Consider the following 27,450-nt stretch of genomic DNA (forward strand, 5'->3'; position numbering starts at 1 on the left):
TGGGAGGCCAAGGTGGGCAGATCACGAGGTCAGGAGATGGAGACCATCCTGGCTAACACAGTGAAACCCCGTCTCTACTAAAAATACAAAAAATTAGCCAGGCGTGGTGGCGGGCGCCTGTAGTCCCAGCTACTCGGGAGGCTGAGGCAGGAGAATGGCATGAACCCGGGAGGCAGAGCTTGCAGTGAGCCGAGATCGCACCACTGCACTCAAGCCTGGGTGACAGAGCGAGACTGTCAGAAAGAAAAGAAAGAGAAGAGAAGAGAAGAAGAGAAGAGAAGAGAAGAGAAAGGTGGGGGGAGGGGAGAGAAAAAGAAAAGTTATTTTCTTTCTTTTTTTTTTTTTTTGAGTGGCTGAGATGACAGGCATGCACTACCACACCCAGATAATTTGTGTATTTTTAGTAGAGACAGGGTTTTGCCATGTTGATGAGGCTGGTCTTGAACTCCTGGCCTCAAGTGATCCACCTGTCTTACCCTCCCAAAGTGCTGGGATTACAGTCATGAGCCACTGCACCTGGCCTACAAATTTTAAATGAGTTGAAATGTTATCCATATTTTAAAAATTATTTTACACTAGAAAGCACAGAATAGCAACTTCATTCCAGTGAGAAAGAAAAACATATTTTTGAGTCCTGAAGAATTAATTCATCAGAGATGAAACAGGAACATTACAAGGTCTTGTTCAAATAGCACTGCCCCCATAAATTCTTCCCCAATTTTCTGTGCCCGCAACAAAAAAGAAAAAAAAATTTAGGGGGAAATAATTGTTCTTTCCTATGAACATCAGCCTCATGTTAGTAGAATATTTTTATGGCCCATATCACACCTTATGATCCTGTTTTTCTACCCCTGTATTAGTCCATTCCCACACTGCTATAAAGAAATACCTGAGGCTGGGTAATTTATAAAGAAAAGAGGTTGAATTTGCTCACAGTTCTGCAGGCTGTATAGGAAGCATGACAGCATCTGCTTCTGGGGAGGCCTCAAGGGAGCTTTCACTCATGGTGGAAGGCAAAGCAGGAGCAGGTGTCGTATATGGCAGGAGCAGGACCAAGATGGGGTCTGGGGTGGCGGTGGTGCTACACACTTTTAAACAAAAGATCTCATGAGAACTCAGGACAGTACCAAGAGGGAAATCCACCCCTGTGATCCAATCACCTCTCAGCAGGCCCCATCTCCAACAGTGGGAATTAATTTCCACATGAGATTTGGGCAGGGACACAGACCCAAACTATATCAACCTCTCATTAGGCTACAGCAGTCTTTAGGATTGTTTTGGTTTTTGGTTTCAGGGTTTTTTGTTTGTTTGTTTGTTTTTTTGAGATGGAGTGCAGTGTCTGTCGCCCAGGCTGCTCTGTCGCCCAGGCTGGAGTGCAGTGGTGTGATCTCGGCTCACTGCAAGCTCCACCTCAGCCTCCCGAGTAGCTGGGACTACAGGCGCCTGCAAGCACTCCTGGCTAATTTTTTGTATTTTTAGTAGAGACGAGGTTTCATCATGTTAGCCAGAATGGTCTTGATCTCCTGACCTCGTGATTTGCCTGCCTCGGCCCCCCGAAGTGCTGGGATTACAGGCGTAAGCCACCACGCCCGGCCGGTTTTGGGTTTTTTTTGAGACGGTGTTTCGCTCTGCCATCCAGCCTCGAGTGCAGTGGCTTGATCATAGCTCACTGCAGGCTTGAACTCCTGAGCTCAAACAGTCCTCCCACCATAGCCTTCCGAGTGGCTGGGACCACACCACCATGCCCAGCTTTTTGTTGTTGTTGTTCAAGACAGGGTCTTGCTATTTTGCCCAGGCTGGCCTCCAAACTCCTGGCCTCAAGCAATCCTCCCACCTCAGCATCCCAAAGCGCTGAGGTTACAGGTATGAGCTACCATGCCCAGGCTTTAGGATTGTTTTTATCTTTATAACCCTTTTCATAAAACAGATCTTCTGGCTGGGCACGGTGGCTCACGCCTGTAATCCCAGCACTTTGGGAGGCCGAGGCAGGCGGATCACGAGGTCAGGAGATCAAGACCATCCTGGCTAACATGGTGAAACCCCGTCTCTACTAAAAATACAAAAACTTAGCTGGGCGTGGTGGCAGGCACCTGTAGTCCCAGCTACTCAGGAGGCTGAAGTAGAAGAATCGCTTGAACCCGGGAGGTGGAGGTTGCAGTGAGCCAAGATTGCGCCACTGCACTCCAGCCTGGGCAACAGGGCAAGACTCTGTCTCAAAATAAATAAATACATAAATAAAAATAAAATCCTGGACTCAAGTGATCTGCCTGCCTCAGCCTCCCAAAGTGCTGGGATTACAGGCATGAGCCACCATGCCCGACCAACACCAGGTTTTAATTGATAAGTAAGCAAGGATAAGGAACAGATTCTGTACACACGGAAAAATACAGAGAAAATTATATGCTAGTGATTAAAGAAATGTCCATTTCACACTAGAATCATTTTTATGGACCATATCACACCTTATGATCCTGTTTTTCTACCCCTGTATTAGTCCATTCTCACACAACCACCACTATTAAATTAATTAAAAATAAGTTAAACCCAAAGTTGACAGAGCAAAATCTCTGCATCATTGTCAACTGGCTCCATCATTCTGAAGAACAACCTGATAATGTGCCAGGGCCAGTTTCTGCTGTAATTCAGTAATTCCATTAGAGGGTATGGACTAAAATGTCATCACCCCTCACTTGTCACAGGCCCCTGTGCTGGTTTATTTATAGCACTTATTGTGGTCTAAGTTAAATATGTCCTTTGTCGATTCTGTTGATTGCCTGTCTTCTCTTCCAGAACGTAAGTTCTATGAGCTCTGCCAGTGACCTGGTTTGTCAGGTTCTAAACAAACAAGTACTTATCCCCGCCCGCAATAGGTAGAGTATATAAAATTTATAACAGCATAATTGATAACTGTAAAAACCAGAATCTACATGCCCAGAGGATAACTAAACAAACTAGAATATAATGATAGCATAAAATGCTGAATAGCTTTTTGTTTTGAGACTAAGTTTTGCTCTTGTTGCCCAAGCTAGAGCACAATGGTGCATTCTCGGCTCACTGCAACCTCCGCCTCCTGGGTTCAAGCGATTCTCCTGCCTCAGCCTCCCAAGTAGCTGGGATTACAGGTGCCCGCCACCACGCCCAGCTAATTTTTGTATTTTTAGTAGAGATGGGGTTTCACCATATTGGCTAGGCTGCTCTTGAACTCCTGACCTCAGGTGATCCACCCACCTTGGCTTCCCAAAGTGCTGGGATTACAGGCGTGAGCCACTGTGCCCCGCCCTCAATAGCTATTAAACATAAAATATATAAGGGGAGGCTGAGACGGGAGGATCTCTTGAGCCCAGGAGTTCAAGACTACCCTGGGCAGCAAAGTGACACCCCGTTTCTACAAAAAAATTAAAAACAGCCAGGCATGGTGGTGGGCACCTGTAGTACCAGCTACTCAGAATGCTGAGGTAGGAGGATCACTTGGAATTCACGTGAGCTAAGAAGTGCCACACTGCACTCCAGCCTAGGCAACAGAGAGAGAGAACCTGTCTCAAAAAAAATAGTGAAAACATTTATAAACTAAGTGAAGAAACATGATAGCAACATTTATGTCATGTAAAAAATGGTGCCTTGCCCATTCAAAACCGTAGCTCAAATGAAGTTTGCATAAATAATGAAGTCTTAGTCAAAGAATCATTAGATTCTTTAATAACTACTTTCTCTTAATTGCACTCATAACTTTCAAATACTCTATCAGGTCTACAGTATTTTGAGAATAAAAGCAGCTTACTGTTTCAGAGGGATAACATACACAATGGTATGATTTGAAGAGAAGTGTGATAAATTTTTCCTAAAGACTAAAAATCCAAAAAGTTAAAATTAAACAACAGATACAAGCTGGGCATGGTGACACGCACCTGTAATCCCAGCGACTTGGGAGACTGAAGTGGGAAGAGCCCTTGAGCCCAGAGAGTCGAGGCTGCAGTGAGCTATAACCACACTACTGCAGTCCAGCCTGAGCAACAGAGAGAGACCATGTCTCAAAACAAAGAAAAGAGGCTGGGCATGGTGACCCATGCCTGTAATCCCAGCACTTTGGGAGGCCAAGGCAGGCAGATCACCTGAGGTCAGGAGTTCAAGACGAGCCTAGCCAATATGGCAAAACCCCATCTCTACTAAAAATACAAAAATTAGCTGGGCACAGTGGCACGTGCCTGTAATCCCAGCTACTTGGGAGGGTGAGGCAGGAGAATAGCTTGAACCCGGGAGGCGGAGGCTGTGGTGAGCCAAGATCATGCCACCACTGCACTCCAGCCTGGGTGACAAAGCAAGACTCCATCTCAAAAAAAAAAAAAAAAAAAAAAAAGGCCAGGCATGGTGGCTCACATGCCTGTAATCCTAGCACTTTGGGAGGCCAAGGCAGGCGGATCATGAGGTCAGGAGATCAAGACCATCCTGGCTAGCACGGTGAAACCCCGTCTCTACTAAAAATACAAAAAATTAGCCGGGCATGGTGGCAGGTGCCTGTAGTCCCAGCTACTTAGGAGGCTGAGGCAGGAGAATGGCATGAACCCGGGAGGCGGAGCTTGCAGTGAGCCGAGATCGGGCCACTGCACTCCAGCCTGGGTGACAGAGCAAGACTGTCTCAAAAAAAAGAAAAGAAAAGAAAAGAAAAGAACAGCTATGTAAGTTCCTTTGTATACAGCAAAATAGTATTATTTTTTCATTTTCTTTAAGATAGAATTCATTGTAATATAATTTATATACCAAAAAAGCAACCATTTTAAGAGAATACACCTGGTGTCTACTCTGAGGTGACCTCAACTGAGTGGCTGAGTGGGACTAGTTGTCATCTACAGGATGCGGGGCAAGAGCCCACCTCCTGCAGTCTTCACAGGTGAGGGAGGCACCAGCAACTCGCCAAGGCCTGATCCGCCTGGCAGCAAGAACATCCCTTACCCCTCTCACCAAGGCCATACACACCTGCGCCTACACAGGGCCTCATGTGGCCAAGGCCCTGGTGCCAGGCCCTTGATGGCTAGGATTTGTTGGCATAAAGGCAAGGCACCACAGAAACTGGAGAAGCCAAAGGTCCCCACCTTTGGGTGGGGAGCTGGCCTCTGGGTTCCATGACTGTCAGTCAGCAAGTGTGGACTGTGGAGTGAGGCACAGTTACTTACAGCCTGCTGTGCAGCCTGTGTGCTTCCGAACCTCTCTAGGTCTGTTTCCTCGCTGAACTCACAGGGAAAGGGAAAGTACCTTTCCAGGATGGAAATTGAACAAGACAACCCACAGGAAGCTCCAGTGTGGAAACTTACTTTATTCCAGCCATGATTATCCTAGTTGTCACCTTGCACACCTGCCATCCGGTGCCATCTCCTGGCTGGCACATCTATACCCACTCTGGCTCTGAAAGGCTTATCAACCAAAAATGGGCAGCTGGGGCTAAGGCATATTTAAACAAAGGCTCCAAAGGACCCCTTTCACTTAGGTCTAGCATCCAGCCTCTCTCTCAGCAAAGGCAGGATCGTGGTCCCTTGTGTTTTCTGAACAGGGCCCAGGGCAGCCAAGGCATGCTATCACTGCAGCACTCAACCCTCTGGTCACAGTGGAGTCGCCAGTCCAGCCTGAAATATTACTACAGAGGAGAAAGACCCATTCTTGCTATGTTGCTCTATCTTCCACGTCCAAAAACAGTCCTATGTAGCTTCAGCTGCTCCGAAATCAGGTCACAGAACAGCAGGAGACATTCCTTTGGCAAAAAAGGACACGCTTTTGTCCTGTATCTTATACTGGTAAGTGAAGCTCTGATCCCGGTGGACTGTGGGCTGCGATGGTCTCCTCCACAGGATCCTCAGCTACAGAGACAGAGAAGAATGAAAGAGGAGCAGCCACCCCAGGACCTGCTCCACTGGGAACCCCACCCTACCTTCTCTGTGCCCTTCAGCTGAGGCCTCTATGAGATGATAGTCAGACGTGCCATCTGGTAATGGGGCCAACTTGTAAAATAAAGCCTATCACCAGCTAACTACAAATAAAGGGTTCCCCTCCATTACAGTAGTCATATTGGCTCAATATAGAAAATGTGAAAGAGGAAAAAAAAAGGAAACAGAAGGAAAAAGTCTTTCAGAGGAAGACCCTTAAAGTATTTTTATGTTTTTTTTTTTTTTTTTTTTTTTTTTTTTGAAGCAGAGTCTCACTCTGTTGCCCAGGCTGGAGTGCAGTGGCGCAATCTTGGCTTACTGCAACCTCCGCCTCCTAGGTTCAAGCAATTCTCCTGCTTCAGCCTCCCAAGTAGCTGGATTATGGGTGCGCATCACCATGCCTGGGCAATTTTTGTATTTTTAGTAGAGGCGGGGTTTCACTATGTTGGCCAGGCTGGTCTGGAACTCTGATCTCAGGTGATCCGCCCACCTCGGCCTCCCAAAGTGCTGGGATTACAGGCGTGAGCCACTGCGCCCGGTCCCTTTGTTCTTTCTTCTAAGCATGGTTTTGTACTTGCGGGCTAGACTAATTTTGAAAATCACATTAGAATTTGTACATTCACTACAGAGGCCCAGGAAGGCTAGATACCTGTTTTGATGGTGTTTCTGCTGACTACAATGCTCTGGAGGTCTGGCTGAAGAGAGGCCACAGCTGCCCAGCAGCACCTTCTCCTCAGGCCCTGCTGCAGCACTACACACATAGCACTGCTGGGCTTGGTCCTCTGTGTGACCTACCAGACTTGCCTCTGAAGGACTCTGGGCCAAGACTCCTAGCCACTCTTACTGGGTCAGGAGTGCTCAACTTGAAGTTAACCAGGAAGCTGTGGTGGAGGCTTGGGAGTGGTTCCAGAAGAGAAGTTTGAGAAGGCACAGAGCCACATGGCAGCCCATTTAGAGGGGTAGAATCCAGCTTCCCTCCCAGGGCAGGACTCTCAGTTTCTGCCCAAGTACTCCAATTGTTCTGGTGAGTGGCAGCAGTTGGGGCAGCAACCCTGGTCCACGGGTACGGCCTCCCCAAGTCGTTTTTCTTTTTTCTTTTTTTGAGACAGAGTCTCACTCTGTCGCCCAGGCTGGAGTGCAGTGGCGCGATCTTGGCTCACTGCAACCTCCGCCTCCTGGGTTCAAGCGATTCTCCTGCCTCAGCTTCCCGAGTAGCTGGGACTACAGGCCCGCACCACCATGCCTGGCTAATTTTTGTATTTCTATTAGAGATGGGATTTCACCATGTTGGCCAGGCTGGTCTCGAATTCCTGACCTCAAGTGACCAGCCCGCCTCAGCCTCCCAAAGTGCTGGGATTAGAGGCGTGAGTCTCCACCTGTAAAAGGAACAGGCTGGGCACAGTGGCTCACGCCTGTAATCCCAGCACTTTGGGAAGCAAAGGGGGGTGGGGGTGGATCACGAGGTCAGGAATTCAAGACCAGCCTGGCCAACATGGTGAAACCCCGTCTCTACTAAAAATATTAAAAAAATTAGCCGGGCATGGCAGTGGGTGCCTATAATCCCAAGTACTAGGAAGGCTGAGGCAGAGAATTGCTTGAACCCAGGAGGCGGAGGTTGCAGTGAGCCAAGATCGCGCCACTGCACTCTAGCCTAGGCGACAGAGCAAGACTCCGTCTAAAAAAAAAAGGAACAGTGTTGACCTGAATAGACGACGCCTGCTGCAGTATTGCGGAGGAATTTTGCTGTTATTTGATGGCATGCCCCTGCATTCCACTCTAGACAGCTGTCTCCTCTTTAAGAGTGCCCCACTTTGGTCACAAATGGGACCCCCATGGAAAACGTGGGCTGGTCCATGAGGCTAAGCGCAATCTGGAGCAGGTGTATTACCTGAAGTCTCACAATTTCCAGTGTTTCCCTTCCACCTGAAGTCATGTCCCAACCAGACAGTCCCTCAGGCCTGACTCTCCCCTATGTAGTCAAGAATCATAGGTACACAGGCAAGAAGCCCGTTGCCCAGGAGGCCCCTGCATACCTGCCCGTGCACATCCCTGCAGAAGCCAGTGGCCAGGCCCTCAGCCCGCAGTATCAGATGGCTCTGATGACTGAGGCCATTCAGCAGGATGTCATTCTCCTCATCCTCCGCATCTCCACTGTCGTGCACAAGGACCACCATGTTTCCCTGCATCAGATACAAGATGGAAGCCTGCTCCTTACTGGAAAGGACACCCAGAGTCAGGGAGTGCCAGCCTCTCGTTGCCTCCACTCCCCTGTACATCCTCTCACAGATCACCCTCCCTGCTGCTGCTACAGCCAGCCCCTACCTGTGCTCCCAGACCCTAATTCCAGTCACCTACTGGACAACTTCACCCATATTTCACCCATAATGAGCCAACCCATATTTTCAGCTCACTTCATCTAAACCAACAGTCTTCAAAATTAGCTCAATCTCCTGAATTCCTGAATGTTACTAAAAGTGTCACCATCCTGCCAGGCAACCATTCATTCAGTCAACAGTTCCTGAATACTTAGAGTGTACCAGATCCCACAGTAGGAATAACAAGTGAGAGATATGGGCCCAGGAGACAGACAGATGCTGACAATACAGAATGATAAGACCAAGGGAGAGGGAAGCATGAGGTGTATGGGAGCACAACGAACAGGCATCCCCTGTAACCCGGAGGAGCAGGTCAGGGGGTGAGCTCATGTGAGCTGAATCTCAGAGGGCAAGTAGGAGTTAGCCAAGCCAAAATGGAGGGGAAGGTCAACCCTGCCAAAAAGTGACAGCTTGAATAATGAGACCTTTCAAAGGAATACTGTTCAGTTGTTAAAAAGAATAAAGCTGGCCGGGGACAGTGGTGCATGCCTGTAATCCCAACACTTTGGGAGGCCAAGGCGGGAGGATCATTGAGCCAAGGAGTTCAATACCAGCCCGGGCAACATAGTGAGACCCTGTCTCTACTTTTAAAGAATAGTAATGGGAGGCCAAGGCGGGAGGATCATTGAGCCAAGGAGTTCAATACCAGCCCGGGCAACATAGTGAGACCCTGTCTCTATTTTTAAAGAATAGTAATAAAAGGCCGGGCACGGTGGCTTACGCCTGTAATCCCAGCACTTTGGGAGGCCGAGGTGGGTGGATCACCTGAGGTCAGGAGATCAAGACCAGCCTGGCCAACATGGTGAAACCCCGTCTCTACTAAAAAAACACAAAATTTAGCCGGGCATGGTGGCATGTGCCTGTAATCCCAGCTACTCGGGAGGCTGCGGCAGGAGAATTGCTTGAACCCAGGAGGTAGATGTTGCAGTGAGCCGAGATCGTGCCACTGCACTCCAGCCTGGGCAAAAGAGCAAGAGTCCATCTCAAAAAAAAAAAAAAAAAATTAGCCGGGCGTGGTGGCAGGCACCTGTAATCCCAGCTACTTGGGAGGCTGAGGCAGGAGAATCACTTGAACCTGGGAGGTGGAGGTTGCAGTGAGCCAAGGTCACTGAGGTCGCACCACTGCAATCTAGCCTGGGCAACAAGAGCAAAACTCCGTCTCAAAAAAAAAAAAGAATAGTAATAAAAAAGAAAAAGAATAAGTGGCTCCTGTAGGGGTGCAAAGCAGCGTGGCCAGGCCGGGGTCTGAGCTGGGGTTCTGTCCCTGCTGGGCTATGGCCCCAGCTGGACTGCTGCCACAGAACTCAGCACCAAATAACTCCAGGAGAAGCTACAGTGGGACCCGGAGGCAAAGCATATGGAGGTGGAGGACGTGACCCTCAACCGTCGTGCCTGCAGCTTCCGAGTCCTGGTGGTGTTGGCCAAGTTTGAGGGGAAGCTGCTGCTTCAGACACACTGGCGGGTAAACATGTGGCTAGCTGGAGGCTCTCGCACATCCATGCTTTTGAGCAGAAAACCCTCATCCCAGAGCAGTGGGCTTGTGAACGGCAGAAAGGAGGGACTGGCATCTGCACAGCCATTAAATTATAAATCAGGACCAGAAAAAAGGGAAAAGAATGAAGCAGATCCATGTGTTATTTTTGGGCAATGGACAACAAAATATACCGTGTATTAATAAATGAAAAAAAGAAATAGCGAACAGTGTGGATGGCAGGTTACCAGTAATGTGAAGAAAAATGCAGGGAGACAAATATGTGCATATACTTTGAGAGGCCGAGGCAGTAGAATCACCTGAGCCCAGGAGTTCAAGATCAGCTTGGGCAACATAGTGAGACTAAGTCTCTACAAAAAGTAAAAATATAGAAAAAAAACAAATATGTGCATAATTGTACAGACTGGCTGGAAGGATGCACGTTGGAGGGAGGGAGAGAGGCAAGAGCACTTTTTGCTAAAGTACCCTTTATACTCTTCCTTCTTTTTCTCTTTTTTTAAACAATGCCCAAGTTTTACTTTTTCAACTAAAAGAAGTATTCTTACAAAAAGAGGGTGGTAGCAGGTCACAGACCCAGCTGGGCTGCAGAAGGTGGCTTTGGCTACTTACTGTCACCCCCTAATCCTAACTGTGCCTTCCACACCCCTAACAGTTCCTCCTCCTCCCATTCTTTCTGCATTACCCTGGTTCCTGGCTCTGCAACTGTAGCCAGGACGGCCTCAGAAGTTCCCTGAACAGAGCTTCCAGGCAGGACTTTGCATACAGGTGTTCAACACACACTGCTGGATACCCACACACCTGGCTAACTCAGTTAGCTTATCTCTCCCATTGCTCTGTACGCTCAGTCTGACCGCACCATACCACTGTCCACACGTTCCTGCCAGCTACACCATCACACACTGACAAGTGGCTACTGTGGGCCAGACACAGTGCTGGCATGTTACAAGCTTCATCTCACTTCACTCTTGCAGTCAGGTACCTGTGAGGTAGGCACCACAGCCATTCCTATTTTATTGATTGGCCTATTATTATTGTTAAAAACCCTATTATGGCTATTAAGTGCAGTAGTATTTACATCTAAATGATCACAACCAGTTACAGATTTCTTTGTTCCTTCTCTGTTCCCACTGCTGTATTTGACTAACCAAAAGAAAACAGAAACAAAAACTCTAAAACCTCTATTATGGCAAAAATCTCTATTTGTCCCTCATAACTTGGTAATCAAGGTAATATTGTATATCCTATACTTGTATTGCCCTTTACAATTTTTAAAGTAGTTCATACTCATTATTTTAGCTGATCTATAAAATACACTCAGGGATGATAATAACTTGCCCCAGGACACACAGGCTATTCTGACAGACCTGGGACTGCAGCGGTGCCACACGTAACCAGCCCCACTGAATGCAATGTTGATCATCCCTTTATTTTGGGGGGCTTTACTTTTCAGCAATGGCAGGTAAGGGAAAACAGGGTGGCTGCAAAAGCTTTCTGGGCCTGCCAGAGTAAAGCCAAAACCCCAAGCAAATAAAAAGATCACAGCAAGCAAGTGAGGTCTGGACCTGTCTGAGTTCTTGGAGGTCACAGGTGGGCGCAGAGAAGGCAGTTCCATGAGTACCTTTAGTTCCCAGCACACGGTGGCTCTGCAGTAGTGAATGAAGTCTAGCACAGCCACCGCCCCCATGCCCAGGCTCAGGAGCACACTGAGGTCGTCCACCAGCAGCACCGGGTACGTCCACCGAGCCTCTCCACTGTCTATTGGCTTCAGGGCCTCCCGTACAAACTCAAACAATGGTTTCAAGTTCCCAGCATTAGCCTCCCTGGAGAGACAGGACAAAAGTTACCAGACTTCACTCTCTCTACAGATGTTTATCAAGGACCAAGTAGCACGACAGGAGAGGGCTAAGGGGGACAAAGAACTGTATCACAATTCTTGGCAACAAAGACTTCATGATCTGGTTAGAAAGAAAAGGCATGCACATGTACAGGAGTAATTCAAATATTTCCTGAGGCCTACTAGGTATAAAGCACTGTGTTAGAAACTGGAAGACACAAAAATAAACAGCTCCTAGCGCCCTTAAGAGACACCATACATAGCTGGGTGCAGTGGCTCACACCTGTAATCCCAGCACTTTGTGAGGCTGAGGCGGGTGGATCACTTGAGGTGAGGAGTTCGAGACCAGCCTGGCCAACAATGGTGAAACCCCGTCTCTACTAAAAATACAAAAATTAGCCAGGTGTGGTGGCGCACACCTGTAATACCAGCCACTCAGGAGGCTGAGGCAGGAGAATTGCTTGAACCTGGGAGACGGAAGTTGCAGTGAGCCACGACTGAGATCATCCCACTGCACTCCAACCTGGGCAACAAAATGAGACTCTGTCTCAAAAAAAAAAAAAAAAGAGACACCATACAGCCTCTCAACCCAAGAGCTTAAGGAATCTGGAAGATCAGCTTGGATTGGGCAGGCGGCAACCTTCCCAGGAGGTTATACACAGCTGGAAAAAGTTAAACAGGCTGGGCACAGTAGCTCACACCTGTAATCCCAGCACTTTGGGGGGCCAGCGGGGGAGGATCATTTGAGCCCAGGAGTTCAAGAACAGCCTAGGCAACAGAGTGGAACTATACCTCTACAAAAAAAAAATTTTTTTAATTAGCCAGGCATGGTGGTACGCCCCTGTAGTCCCAGCTACTTGGGAGGCTGAGAGGAGAGGAGTGCTTGAGCCGAGGAGGTTGAGTTTGCAGTGAGCCATGTTTGCACCACTGCACTCCAGCTTGGACAACATAGCAAGACCCTGTCTCAAAAAAAAAAAAATGAAAAGAAGAAGTTAAACAGCAACTCAGTTGCCCTGATGGTGAGTGGCAGTGGCCTAAGGCTTCTGTATACGTAACAGATTTGACCTGTTTCTGAACAAGCCAGCTTGCCTATCTCCGTCTTCTCCAGTGACTACCCCTGGCCATCATTTCTCAGCAATGAGTGGAGGAACAGAGCCCAGGGCCCAGGGCAACTGGCCTACTGCCTTATGCTCCAGGGATGAGCCCCTGGCATTGGGTTATCTTCACTAACAATGAAGACATCTCCCCATACCTTGGGATGAGGTATAACCAGCCCCTGCCTTCAAATGAGGAAACCCCAAGTCAGAGATGCTAAGGGATGTGTGTGAAGTCACACACAGGGTCAGGAAACATGGCCTCACAGCCACTGCATAAGGGTGTGTGCGTCTGAGAGATAAGGCAGTGGGGGAAGTTCCTGTGTGGACCACTTTGTAGTGGACGAAGAACAGCAGCCAAGCGGGGAGTCTTCACAGAGCTATGTTTGTGGCCAATGTTCAGAAAGGAGGAAAAGCAGGAAAACCAGTCTCAGGCCTGTGATGTTGAATACCAAACCAGGGGAAAAATTTTTTCTTAAATGTCTGAAAAGTAAATATTTTAGGCTTGCAGGTCATATGGTCTCTGTCCCAACTACTCAACTCTATTTTTTGCTGTAGTGCAAAAACAGCCAAGGACAACATGCAAACAAATGAACGTGGCTGTATTCCAATAAAATTTTATTTACAAAAGATAAATTTAAAAAAAGGAATTTTGGCCGGGCGCGGTGGCTCACTCTTGTAATCCCAGCACTTTGGGAGGCCGAGGCGGGCGGATCACGAGGTCAGGAGACCGAGACCATGGTGAAACCCCGTCTCTACTAAAAATACAAAAAATTAGCCGGGCATGGTGGCGGGCACCTGTAGTCCCAGCTACTCGGAGAGGCTGAGGTAGGAGAATGGCGTGAACCTGGGAGGCAGAGCTTGCAGTGAGCCGAGATCACGCTACTGCACTCTAGCCTGGGTGACAGAGCGAGACTCCATCTCAACAACAACAACAACAAAAAAAGGAATTTTAAAAAAGACAAACAGTTTAAAAAATATGAAACAAAACAAACAAAACAAATGTATTTACAAAAACAGGCAGCTGACCCATAGCCCATAGTTTGCCATTGCAGTCTCCACTGTTGCAGAGCACAGGTGTATACTAGGGCTCTAAGCCAGGGCTGGAAAACACAGCAAAGCATATCGTTCTGCCATCCTTCCAGCAAATGATCCTCTCTATAGCTTTTGGGACAAATGTCCACCCTCAGCCCCATGATAAGAGCCAGCATTTGATGATGCTGCAACACCAGATGAAGTGTCTGACTCCTGAAGCCAGTTCCATCCTCCTGCACAATAAGAAGGAATCACACAGCAACCAGGAACCCTGCCTGGGCCCACCTGCCACGTGTTGCTTCCGGGCTGGGCTGCAGGCTGACTGACCTGAGAAACTGCAGGGGGTGTGGCTCCTTTTGAGCCTGGAAGACGACGTCCACTGCAGACTTGAGTCCCTCAAGGAACACAAGCTGCCCACGCTCCCGTGCCATGGTCAGGCTGACACCCTAAACATGAAAAAGAGAGTGAGTTACTATGCCTTGTAGGGGAACCCATCAGACTAGATGCCAGCTTGCAAGAGGGCATAAGACACCTTCCAAACTTGGCAGAAGTGTATCTGATCACCCAATATACAGGCCTGTCTTCATTCCCCTGGGTGCTCCCAAACCCATAATGTCCCATCTGTTTTCAGATGTGTATTTCCATTTAATTGTTACATTAAAAGAAAAACTAGCCAGGCATGGTGGCACATGCCTGGAGTCCCAGCTACTTGGGAGGCTGAGGCAGGTGGATCATTTGAGCCCAGAAGTTTGAGACAAGCCTGGGCAACATGGCGAGACCTCGTCTCTACAAAAAAAATTTAAAAAAATTAGCCAAGTGTGGTAGTTTGCACCTGTAGTCTCAGCAACTCAGGAGGCTGAGGTAGGAGGATCACGTGCGCCCAGGAGGTCAAGGCTGCAGTGAGCCATGATCATGCTGCTGCACTCCAGCCTGAGCAACAGAGCGAAACCCTGTCTCAAAAAGACAAAAAAACAAAAACCTAGGCCAGGCTTGGTGGCTCACGCCTATAATCCCAGCACTTTGGGAGGCCAAAGTGGGCAGATCACCTGAGGTCAGGAGTTCAAGACTAGCCTGGCCAACATGGTGAAACCCCATCTCTACTAAAAATACAAAAATTAGCCAGGCGTGGTGGCAGGCGCCTGCAATCCCAGCTACTCAGGAGACTGAGGCAGGAGAATTGCTTGAACTGGGAGGTGGAGGTTGCATTGAGCCGAGATCGCACCAGTGCCCTCCAGCCTGGGTGACAAGAGTGAAACTGTCTCAAAAACAAACAAACAAACAAACAAACAAACAACAAAAAAACCCCCACAAAAAATGGGATGCAGAAATTTAGTATGCCTATCCCTGCTCAGACTAGGACTTTTTTTTTTCTTTTCATTTTTTACTTGTCACTGACTTGAAGCTCAAGAACTTTTTTTGTTTTTGAGACAGTCTCTCACTCTATTGCCTAGGCTGGAGTGCAGTGACGCAATCTCGGCTCACTGCAACCTCTGCCTCCTAGGTTCAAGCGATTCTTGTGCCTCAACCTCTTGAGTAGCTGGGATTACAGGTATGCACCACCAGGCTAATATTTATTTATTTATTTATTTAGAGATGGAGTTTCGCTCTTGTCGCCCAGATTGGAGTGAAATGGTGCGATCTTGGCTCACTGCAACCTCCGCCTCCTGGGTTCAAGCGATTCTCCTGCCTCAGCCTCCTGAGTAGCTGGGATTACAAGCATGTGCCACCACGTCCAGCTAATTTTTGTATTTTTAGTAGAGATGGGGTTTCTCCATGTTGGTCAGGCTGGTCTTGAACTCCTGACCTCAGGTGATCCACCTGCCTTGGCCTCCCAAAGTGCTGGGATTACAGGCGTGAGCCACCGTGCCCGGCCTAATTTTTTTATTTTTAGTAGAAACAGGGTTTCACCATACTGACCAGGCTGGTCTCGAACTCCTGGCCTCAAGTGATCCACCTGCCGATATCAGGAAACCTGCCCCGATAGTCACGTAGGTTCTTTTCTATTTTCCCTGAGCGTTGGCCGGCTTGAGAAATAAAGGGACAGAGTACAAAAGAGAGAAATTTTAAAGCTGGGCGTCCGGGGGAGACATCACATGTTGGTAGGTTCCGTGATGCCCCACAAGCCGCAAAACCAGCAAGTTTTTATTAGGGACTTTCAAAAGGGGAGGGAGTGTGCGAATAGGTGTGGGTCACAGAGATCACGTACTTCACAAGGTAATAGAATATCACAAGGCAAATGGAGGCAGGGCAAGATCACAGGACTGCAGGACCGGGGCGAAATTAAAATTGCTAATGAAGTTTTGGGCACCATTGTCATTGATAACATCTTATCAGGAGACAGGGTTTTGAGAGCAACTGGTCTGACCAAAATTTATTAGGCGGGAATTTCCTCTTCCTAATAAACCTGGGAGCGCTATGGGAGACTGGGGTCTATTTCATCCCTACAGCCTCGACCATAGAAGACGGCCACGCCCAGGGGGGCCAGTTCAGAGACCCACCCCCAAGCGCGTATTCTCTTTCCCAGGGATGTTCCTTGCTGAGAAAAAGAATTCAGCGATATTTCTCCCATTTGCTTTTGAAAGAAGAGAAATATGGCTCTGTTCCGCCCAGCTCACCAGCGGTCAGAGTTTAAGGTTATCTCTCGTTTCCTAAACATTGCTGTTATCCTGTTCTTTTTTCAAGGTGCCCAGATTTCATATTGTTCAAACACACATGCTCTACAATTTGTGCAGTTAATGCAATTATCACAGGGTCCTGAGGTGACATACATCCTCCTCGGCTTGAGAGATGACAGGATTAAGAGATTAAGTAAAGACAGGCACAGGAAATTATAAAAGTATTAATTTGGGGAACTAATAAACAAACGTCCATGAAATCTTCACAATCCACGTTCTTCTGCCATGGCTTCAGCCGGTCCCTCCGTTTGGAGTCCCTGACTTCCTGCAACATGCCTCGGCCTCCAAAAGTGCTGGGATTACAGGTGTGAGCCACTGCACCTGGCCTCAAGGACTTCTTAAATATGGTTCATGAACCACCATCCAATTAAGAAACCCTTTAAGATACCTGACTAAAATGTACATTCCTGGCTGGGTATGGTGGTTCACGCCTGTAATCCCACACTTTGGGAGGCTGAAGCAGGTGGATCACCTGAGGTCAGGAGTTTGAGACCAGCCTGGACAACATGGTAAAACCCTGTCTCTATGAAAATACAAAATTAGCCGGGTATGGTGGCACATGCCTGTAATCCCAGCTACCTGGGAAACTGAGGCAGGAGAATCACTTGAACCTGGGAAGCGGAGGTTATGGTGAGCTGAGATCACACCATTGCACTCCAGCCTGGGCAACAAGAGTGAAACTCTGTCTCAAAAAAAAACAAAAACAAAAGCAGACCCCTGGGTCTAATTCCAGAATGAGGGCAGAACTCAGGATCTACATCTCAACAAACACCAGGAATGGTGATACATTCTAAATGTGCAACCCACTGCTCCACCTGTGCAGAAATAGGTCACATGGGGCTCGGCATGGTGCCTCACACCTGTAATCCCAGCACTTTGGGAGGCTGAGGCAGGAGGATCCCTTGAGCTTAGGAGTTTAAGACCAGCCTGGGAAACATAGGGAGACCCATTCTCCAAAAAAAAAAAAAAGAAAAAAAAAAGAGAGAAAGAGGCAACATGTAACTCTTTAGACTTTCCATGCCCCTACATCAGGTCTCAATTGCTCATTCACACACAAAATGCCCAGGGTCTTCCAATGTCCAGCACCATTTGCTCCAATAGCTGCAGCTGACAGAGAAAAAGACTCCTGATCATCACCCTTGCTCTTGCTCACTACCACTCTATTTATGTAAGTGCAACAATATGCCACGAGTATAGAAGCTCACGCTCCAGTACTTCACATGCCAAGTACTGTGCATGACATTCCTGCTGTGCTGATCATCATACAAAGGTAAAAGAAAAAGTAGCCAGTTTAGATATGCGAACACACAGCTATCTCATCCTGAAACAGATCCAGTGGCCATAAAGCCATGCTGCAGAGCCCTGGAATGCAACATATTTTCTTTACATCCTGACTGTTCTCCCTGGGCTCCTGCCCCGATGTCTAACACAGGAAGTTCTCCCTTCTCTGCAAAGGATGGGAAAGAAAGAATCTACCATCCTCTCACCTCCTCATTTGCTTCTGCCCAACAGAGAAGAGGCAGTGACTTGGTCCAATAGTAAGACTGGATTTTATTTTATTTTTTATTTTTATGTATGTATGTATGTATGTATGTATGTATTTATTGAGATGGAGTCTTGCTCTTTCACCAAGGCTGGAGTGCAGTGGCACGATCTTGGCTCACTGCACTTTCTGCCTCCCAGGTTCAAGTGCTTCTCATGCCTCAGCCTCCCAAGTAGCTGGGATTATAGGCGTGAGCCACCATGCCTGGATCCTCTGAGAAATAAATGAGTAGAATGCACGCCCCATGAGTGAGATGATCCCAAAGTGTTAGGATTAAAGGTATAAGCCACCACCCCTGGCAGCCAAGAATTTTTATAATGACTAGGCCTTCGGTTTTATCAAATGCTTTTTTTGCATTAAGTGACATGATCATATGAATTTGTTTCTTTAGCCTATTGACATGGTGGATTACAACAGCTGATTTTCAAATGTTGAACCGGCTTTGCAAAACTCTAATAAACCCAAGTGTGGTGTATAGTTCTTCTTATACATTTCTGGACTTGATTTGCTTATATCTTGCGGGGGCAGGGGTGGGGGAGTTGCATCTCTGGGAGATTTTTTTTTTCCTTTTTTTTTTTTTTTTGAGATGGAGTCTTGCTCTGTCTCCCAGGCTGGAGTGCAGTGGCGTGATCTCAGCTCACTGCAAGCTCCGCCTCCTGGGTTCACTCAATTCTCCTGCCTCAGTCTCCCGAGTACCTGGGACTACAGGCGCCTGCCACCATGCCCGGCTAATTTTTTGTATGTTTAGTAGAGACAGGGTTTCACCGTGTTAGCCAGGATGGTCTCCATCTCCTGACCTCGTGATCTGCCCACCTCAGCCTCTCAAAGTGCTGGGATTACAGGTGTGAGCCACCGTGCCCAGCCTTTTTTTTCCTTTTTTTATTGAAACGCTGTGTCACTCTATAGGAGCATGCCAACCACCTGGCTAATTTTTGTATTTTTAGTAGAGATGGGGTTTTGCTATGCTGGCCAGGCTGGTCTCCAACTCCTGACCTCAGGTGATCTGCCCACCTCGGCCTCCCAAAGTGCTGGGATTACAGGCATGAGCCACCACGCCTGGCCCAAGACTGGCATTTTAAAGATCACTGCTGAAGAGTAGCCCAGTTCTCTCCCTCTCTAAGCCTGGCCTGTCCAAAAACAAACCAAAAAACAGCCCGTCAGCTTCCATTCGCAGGCAGTGAAGTCCACCTAGTAACAGGTAATGTCCCAGGCTAGGTCAAGAAGTTCATCGGCCTTTTGGCCATCTTATTCTTGCCTGCCTGTGTCTGATGTGGTGAGGGGCAGGAAACAAAAGTCCCTCTCCCCACATTGGGGTCTGAAGCCCTAGACTTAGGGAAAGACAGTGGGAGGCATCCAATTTAGCAGCAGACCAAAGTGTGATCTCCAACCAAGGAGGACGAAAATCAAAACTCATACGGAGAAGGAGAAAACCTTAACTGGTCCAGAATGAGTAGAGAAAGGTTTGATTAATTAACATCTACAAACAGCAGGTCTGGTTCTACGAAGTCTCAATTAATAAGACATGCTGAGATGCTACCTTAGCCCTTCGAGTAAGGGGTTCAGGATCCCAAGATTTCTTTTTTTTTTTTTGAGACAGAGTCTTGCTCTGTCGCCAAGCTGGAGTGCGATCTCGGCTCACTGCAACCTCTGGCTCCCGGGTTCAAGCGATTTTCCTGCCTCAGCCTCCTAAATAGCTGGGACTACGGGTATGCACTACCACGCCCAGCTAATTTTTGTATTTTTAGTAGAGATGGGGTTTCACCATGTTGGCCAGAATGGTCTCCAGCTCTTGACCTCGTGATCCGCCCATCTTGGCCTCCCAAAGTGCTGGGATTACAGGCGTGAGCCACCACGCCCGGCCCAATATTTCTTTAGTCCCTCTTTTGCTAAGTTCTGTACAATGCAAACAGGAAAGCCAAGCTTTTAGACCATGTGTGACACACACACTCACTCAGGGACCTCACCATGGAGCTCCAAAATATTTACCAGCTTCTGTCCCACGATACTGTAGTGGCTGAAGGACTGGATGAGTGCCACAAAGCAGACTTTACAATTAGCTAGAAAACAAAACAATTATTTTAAATAAATCCTCTGGTTACAACCAGACTCACTGATTTCATACCTCTGGAAAAAAAAGCACTGAGGCAAATCTAGAGACCCAGAGGCTTTGCAACCTGACATACGCAATTTGATTCTAAGATGTACTTTTTTTCTTATTTAACAGTTATATCTTATTTTACTGGTTCTAAGATATACTTCTGTTAGATGTAGTACTAGGTACTTATTATTATCATTTGAGATGGTCTCGCTCTGTTGTCCAGGCTAGAGTGGCACAATCATGGCTCACTGCAGCCTCAACCTCTCTGGCCTCAAGTGATCTGACCACCTCAGCCTCCCGAGTAGCTGGAACTATAGGCGTGCCCAGCTAATTTTTGCATTTTTTGTAGAAACAGGGTCTCCCTATATTGCCCAGGCTGGTCTCAAATCCCTGGCCGCAGCTCATCCTCCCACCTGGGCCTCCCGAATGCTGGGATTATAGATAATGAGCCATTACGCCCAGCCATGCAGCAGCCATGTTCTTTAGGAAGCATCTACTGCCAGGACAAAGTGTCAATGGGGTCGAGTGCCCAGAGACCTCGAGATACACAAAGACCAAGGAGCAACAAAATCAGGAGGCCACATAGGACCTCAGTGAGGCAATGTCCACACAGTGGGTGGAGAAGGGGAAGGTAGGACACAGAAACAGTGAGCACATGCCACTCTTTGGCAGGGCTGGGGAAGGAACAAGATGGCCTAGTAACCTGTTATCCTAATAAAATAGCCCCCCTAGGTATCCCAACACCAAGGCTTGGCTTGTAAATGCTGTTATTGCTTCTTTAAATAGTTTTGGTTTTTATTATTTCTGCACCCATCTTGGGTTTCTTTTCTACAGCATCAATGAGTCCCATACCTTTGAGATAGAAGGAGAGAAAGTGGTGTACAAGGAAACTCCCATCTGTCTTGGCATCACAGAGTAGAGTCAGTTTCCCCTAAAAGTTACAAGGAACACAAAAAGGTTAGACTCCCTGGAAAGAGGTCAGCTTAGTGCAGAAATCTAGTCAATTGTGTCCACACCTTAATTTCTACACCTGAAGAGTTAATTTTTTTAATGATATACATGCTAAGGTACCCTGAAATGATGAAAATAAGTCAAAATTATGGAAAATCCATGACTAAAGTTATCACTTATTGTTACTCATGATAGGCAAGCATATCTCAGCCTCCACCTCCTCAAAGCAAACAGAGAATAAACTTATTTCTCTTCCTCACTTCTCATGTTAGTCACTCAGGAACCAGTCTTAGGAAGAATTGGATCCTGAACAAAGGATGCTTTTACCATCAGACTCCAGTGAAAATCAGATTGCTAGGACTGGAAGAGGCCTTCAAAAGGCCTCCCTGCCAACTACTTTATATTCTGATGCCAATTCTATTCTGTAGGGTGAGGGAGAAGGGAGGAAGAAGCAGTTGCTGATACAGATGTCTGATAACAAAGTTCACCCAATGGCCCTGCTTCAGAGGCCTGATCATGGAGAGCTCTAGAAAGACCTCTAAGGGTGGTCTCTGCAGAGCCTGACTGTCCTGCTCCATTCACCCCTATTTCTGTCAGTGACAGGGAAGGTCAGGATCAAGTGATATCATGCATGCCACCTCCTTGCCATGTGACCTTCCACAAATGCCTTAACTTCTCTGGGCTTCAGGTTTTTTCACTTACAAAATGTGAACGATCACATCGTCAGACCTTCAGTGTTACCCCTAGTGCTGTCATTTCCTGGTGCCCACTTGATTACTCCATTCTTTCACCTGGCCCTAGGCTGACTTTGGAAGTGCCAGTGGTAACTGGCAAGGTAATCAGAGTCATCTGGACAAGAACTGCCTGGCAACTAAAATCCACAAGGATCTACTGAAAGCTACCATTTGGCGCTATGGGGTCATAAAAAGGCTTTAGACACTTAGTATCCCGGTTGCCTGGAGGAGTTTACCATTTCATTAGGAAGACAAAGATTATGAATAAACCAGGCTGGGCGTGGTGGCTCACGCCTGTAATCCCAGCACTTTGGGAGGCAGAGGTGGGCGGATCACCTGAGGTCAGGAGTTCCAGACCAGCCTGGCCAACATGGTGAAACCCCGTCTCTAACAAAAAATACAAAAAAAAATCAGCCGAGTAATTAGCCCGGTGTGGTAGCGCACGCCTGTAATCCCAGCTACTTGGGAGGCTGAATAAGGAGAATCACTTGAACCCGGGAGGTGAGGTTGCAGGGAGCCGAGATCGCGCCAGTGCACTCCAGCCCAGGCGAGGGAGCGAGACTCCATCAAAAATAAATAAATAAGCCAAAAGATACACTCCTGAAAGAGGTTACTCCTACGTTAAAATGTGAAAGGTTTCAAGGTACCCCGGAGTGTGAGGAGCGTGGAGAGAACAGGTCAGCCTGGGGTGCCCAAGACGGACTTGGTCCAAGCCAATTTCGCTCTGTCCTGCTTCTAACAGTTCTATTAGAGATCACAAGGAGGAAGAGTAAGAAGAACAGCAGCGTTCAATACAATGTGCCAATTGCTCCGGGGCGAGGTGGCGGTTAGGAAGCTCGCCCATGAAGACGGCGGCGAAACGAACTCCCCTCTCCTCTCGGGCCTATTCTGCAGTCTCCTCTGAGCGCCTGGGACCCCCCACCCCAGTGAACACGCACAGCGCGCCACAGTTCACGTCCGCGAATATAACCCAACCCCACTGTCGGCCATGCTTCCCAGGTACTTTTTTTTTTTTTTTTTTTTTTTTTTTGAGGTGGAGTCCCGCTCTGTCGCCCAGGCTGGAGTGCGGTGGCGAGATCTCGGGTCACTGCAACCTCCGCCTCCCGCGTTCAAGCAATTCTCCTGTCTCAGCCTCCCGAGTAGCTGAGATTACAGGCATGAGCCACCACGCTCGGCTAATTTTTGTATTTTTCGTAGAGACGGGGGTTTCACCATCTTGGCCAGACTTGTCTCGAACTCTTGACCTTAGATGATGCACCCGTCTCGGCCTCCCAAACTGCTGGGATTACAGGGGTGAGCCACCGCGCCCGGCCGCTTCCCAGGGACTTTTAAGGACACGCACAGCCGTTGAGAATATGCGAGATGGCCCAGAAGCCCACTTTCGGCGGGCCCAAGTCTCCAGTCCAATCCCCGGGTCGATCCTCTGCGGACTACAACTCCCAGGTACCCCGTGCCGGGTCGTCGCGCCATTCCCCGGGGTCGTGCGCACCGCCTCCCGGATGCAGTATTCCGCTGCCCTGCCAGGTCCCGCCCCCTTCCGGCCAGCGGGACCTCTTACCTGCTCCGCCCTGTCGGGGGTGGTGTTAAGCAGGTTATTAAGTTCCACGAACATTCCGAGCTCCTGGGACTAGCGCTCTGGAGGAGAACCCGGAGTGCTGCAGAGACGACGGAAGCTGGAGAGCAAAACACACCCGACAGCCCGGCTCGCGCAAGGAAGCGCGCATGCGCAATGCCACTTTTGCGAGCCTGCCACAGCCAATGAGGCGGGTGCCTCGATGGGACCGCTGCGCACGCGCGTAGACGTGCGTCGAGTCCCAGGTGGTAGGAAACGATGGGCTTCTCTGTGCGACTGCCAGCGGCCTCTGGCGGCTCATTCCGCGCAGATCTGCGTGGCGCCCGAGCCCTCCCAGTGGGCCCCCAAGGCTCCACGCGACCAAGTATTCTCCTTCCCTTGGCCTCGCTCTCTGCCCAGCCCCGGGCTCCTTTTCTCCACACGTGGCTGTCAAGCGCCTTCTGTATGCCCCACACTCCTGGGAGCTTGGGCTACATCGATGAACAAAAACAAAGGACAGGGAATTTATTATTATTATTATTATTATTATTATTTAATTGAGACGGAGTCTTGCCCTGTCGCCCAGGCTGGAGTGCAGTGGCGCGATCTCGGCTCACTACAGGCTCCGCCTCCTGGGTTCACGCCATTCTCCTGCCTCAGCCTCCCGAGTGTAGCTGGGACTACAGGCGCCCGCCACCACGCCCGGCTAATTTTTTGTATTTTTAGTAGAGACGGGGTTTCACCGTGTTAGCCAGGATGGTCTTGATCTCCCGACCTCGTGATCCGCCGGCCTCGGCCTCCCAAAGTGCTGGGATTACAGGCATGAGCCACCACGCCCGGCCGACACGGAATTATATCTTGAAAACTTGTGTGGAGAAAACCAAAGTGGGATTAGGGAGTACCAATGGGGGCAGGGGTAGGTTTCAGAATTAAAGAGGTTGTCAGGGTGGGTCTCACTAAGAAAGTGTGGTTGCAGCTGGGCGTGGTGGCTCACACCTGTAATGCCAGCACTTTGGGAGGCCTAGACGGAGGGATCACGAGGTCAGGAGTTCGAGACTAGCCTGGCCAATATAGTGAAACCCTCTTCTCTATTAAAAATACAAAAAATTAGCCTGGCGTGGTGGGGGGCGCCTGTAATCCCAGCCACTCGGGAGGCTGAGCCAGTAGAATCGCTTGAACCCGGGAGGCAGAGGTTGCAGTAAGCCGAGACCACGCCATTGCACTCTAGCCTGGGCAGCAGTGTGAGACTTCGTCAAAAAAAAGTGTGGTTGCAACACGCCCTGTATGCCTGTCCTCAGAGCCTTTATACTAACTCTTCCCTCTTCCTGGAATGCCCCTTTTCCCAGATATTAAGCTGATTTTAAAATTCCCCACTTCCTTCAGGTCTCTGCTCAGATGTCACTTTATTCGTGAGGCCTTCCCTGAGCACCTTACTTAAATCACAAACTGTCCCTTTCCCAACACTTCTTTTTCCTTGCTTTTATTTTTTTCCATAACATTTATATCTATTATACCGTATATAGTTTTGTTCTAGCCCAATCAGCCTCAGATCAGTGGACAAACCTGTAATTCCACCAAAGTCAAGTTTATTGACAGTCACTAAAATAATTGTTATATGATTTGGGAGTCAAATTCAGGTGAAATTTAAGTGAACCGGTGTTTGATATGCTCAAAGCACAGCACAGCTGTGTGTGGAGTCCTAATCTGGCGTGGACTGCAAAGGGGACCCAGGGTCATTTCTGTGGAAACTGCAAGGTTAAGATCGATGTGGAATGTAATCGTTAGCTGAAGCTCTGCACCTGGGATGGAAATCGAGGCTGCTTCTCTGTGTCAAAGGGATGTAGATCCTTCAGCCAAGAATGAGATGTTTCATGCTTATTGAAATGTGAGAAAGAGAAAAAAAAAATTGGCCTGACACTCACAGCTAGGTCTTGGTGTTCCTGTTGAGCATAAACAGTTTCACAAAACACCAACATCAGACTGATTGTGACGGATCAAGACAAAACTAGAACACTCCATAATCATGTTGAACACAAAACATGTACATTGTCCAAGCCACAACCAAACATCTCATTTCCCAGCAAATAAGAGTACCACTTCTTTACCAATCTCTTTAGCCTGATACAAGTTCTTTTTTTTTTTTTTGGCCTGATACCAGTTGTTTATCACATACTGGCTTTGCAAAGATGCCTCCCTGTAAATAAGATATATCAGGGTACCTAATCATAGAATTACCCCAATCTTCTGACAGCCTCCATCTCCAAGCAAAGCTGTACTTCCTTAAACCCTCCCCTAAATCACTTAACAAGCCCAAATCCTATAATTATTTTCTAACACTCTCTTAATGAGACACCCCATGGTTCCCCCATGGTGTACATTCTCCCTCATAGCAATGAGTAATAAACTTAGTGTTTTCAGTAATAAGTATAGTCCTGGTGGTCATTGCCTGGAGGGAATAGACATGATGTCAAGCAGCAAAGTTTTAATTTTAGAGAACAAAGTTTCTTGCTAAGAAAGCAGTAGTCGCCACCGAGTGAGGTGGCTCATGTTAACATGGGAGGCTGAGGCAAGATAATTACTTGAAGCCAGGAGGTGGAGGCTGCAATGAGCCGAGATCACACCACTACACTCCAGACTGTGCGACAGAGCAAGACTCTGTCTTAAAAAAAAAAAGAAAAGAAAAGAAAGAAAAGAAAAAGAAAAAAAGCGGTAGTCTCTCAAAGAAAGGGGTTATTTATGAGACTACAGCTGCAGCATGTTTAATCCCAGCTACCTGGGAGACCTTGAACCTGGGAGATGGAGGTTGCAGTGAGCTGAGATCGCGCCATTGCACTCCAGCCTGCACATCTATTATCTGTGATGAGAAAATAGCAGGACAGGTTTTCACAGTCTGAACTAATTTTACGTTTCTTACTTTCCTTATTTGAACTTTAGTACCAGAAGGCAAGAGGACAGGGATTTTTGCCTGTCTTCTTTGCTGTTATTTCCTCAGTGCCTAAAAGACTGCCAGGCATTGGGCCGGGCCTGGTGGCTCATGCCTGTAATCCTGGCACTTTGGGAAGCTGAGGTGGGCAGATCACTTGAGGTCAGGAGTTTGAGACCAGCCTGGCCAACATGGTGAAACCCTGGCTCTACTAAAAATACAAAAATTAGCTGGGCTTAGTGGCACATGTCTGTAATCCCAGCTACTCAGGAGGCTGAGGCAGGAGAATCGTTTGAACCCGGGAGGCAGAGGTTGCAGTGAGCCGAGATCTCGCCATTGCACTCCAGCCTGGGTGATTATTTTCCAAAGTGGTTGTACCATTTTACATTCCCACCAGCAATGTATAAGGGCTCCAGTTCCTTGGCAATAGGTGGTATGGTCAATCTTTTTAATTTTAGCCACCCTGATATTACACTGCTTTTTCTTTTCTTTTCTTTTTCTTTCTTCTTTTTTTTTTTTTTTTTAAAGACAGAGTCTTGCCCTATCGCCCAGGCTGGAGTATAGTCTGTGATCTCAGCTCACTGCAACCTCCACCTCCCAGGTTCCAGCAATTCTCCTACCCCAGCCTCCTGAGTAGCTGGGATTACAGACGTCCACCACACATCCAACTAATTTCTGTATTTTTATTTTTTTGTTTTTTGGAGACAGAGTCTCACTCTGTGGCCCAGACTGGAGTGCAGTGGCAAGATCTCGGCTCACTGCAACCTCTGCTGCCTCCTGGGTTCAACCAATTCTCATGCCTCAGCCTCCCGAGTAGCTGGGACTACAGGCACATCCTATGCCCGGCTAATTTTTTGTATTTTAGTAGAGATGGGGTTTCACCGGGTTGCCCAGGCTGGTCTTGAACTCCTGAGCTCAGGCAATCCGCCTGCCTCGGTCTCCCAAAGTGCTGGGATTACAGGCATGAGCCGTTGTGCCTGGCCAATTTTTGTATTTTTAGTAGAGAGAGGATTTCACCATGTTGGCCAGGCTGGTCTCGAATGCCTGATCTCAAGTGATCCACTCACCTCGGCCTCCCAAAGTGCGGGGATTACAGGCGTGAGCCACCGTGCCTGACCACATTGCACTTTTAGTTTGCATTTCTGTAGTAATGAATGATGTTGAGCATTTTTCATTTTTTCATGTGCTTATTTGCCATCCATATGCCTTTGGTGAAGTGTGTCTATTCAAAT

General features: G+C 48.1%; 1 protein-coding gene and 1 pseudogene across 16 annotated transcripts; one reads left to right on the forward strand and one right to left on the reverse strand.

Moving 5' to 3' along the window:
• Window positions 1-323: 323 nt before the first annotated feature.
• ELP6 (elongator acetyltransferase complex subunit 6) lies at window positions 324-23,786 on the reverse strand. 16 transcript variants are annotated; one of them, XM_016940953.4, is made up of 8 exons: window positions 23,086-23,242; window positions 22,391-22,487; window positions 20,911-20,989; window positions 19,947-20,017; window positions 14,070-14,188; window positions 11,398-11,599; window positions 7,946-8,092; window positions 324-1,088 (listed from the first exon to the last, which is right to left on the reverse strand). In XM_016940953.4, the coding sequence occupies exons 1-8, from the start codon at window positions 23,211-23,213 to the stop codon at window positions 1,002-1,004; spliced, it is 930 nt and encodes a 309-aa protein (XP_016796442.1). In that variant the 5' UTR covers window positions 23,214-23,242; the 3' UTR covers window positions 324-1,001. The 16 variants fall into 16 exon arrangements, 15 of the variants coding, with proteins under 15 accessions (XP_016796442.1, XP_063661750.1, XP_063661752.1 ...); XR_010155185.1 differs by lacking the exons at window positions 22,391-22,487; window positions 23,086-23,242 and adding exons at window positions 5,307-5,846; window positions 23,302-23,477 and having other exon boundaries at window positions 348-1,088; XM_009445378.5 differs by lacking the exon at window positions 324-1,088 and adding an exon at window positions 5,289-5,846 and having other exon boundaries at window positions 23,086-23,229.
• On the forward strand, window positions 8,546-9,877 carry LOC129143451 (bolA-like protein 2; annotated as a pseudogene).
• Window positions 23,787-27,450: the final 3,664 nt, after the last annotated feature.

Source organism: Pan troglodytes, chromosome 2 (assembly GCF_028858775.2).
Source record: "Pan troglodytes isolate AG18354 chromosome 2, NHGRI_mPanTro3-v2.0_pri, whole genome shotgun sequence".
NCBI lineage: Eukaryota > Metazoa > Chordata > Mammalia > Primates > Hominidae > Pan > Pan troglodytes.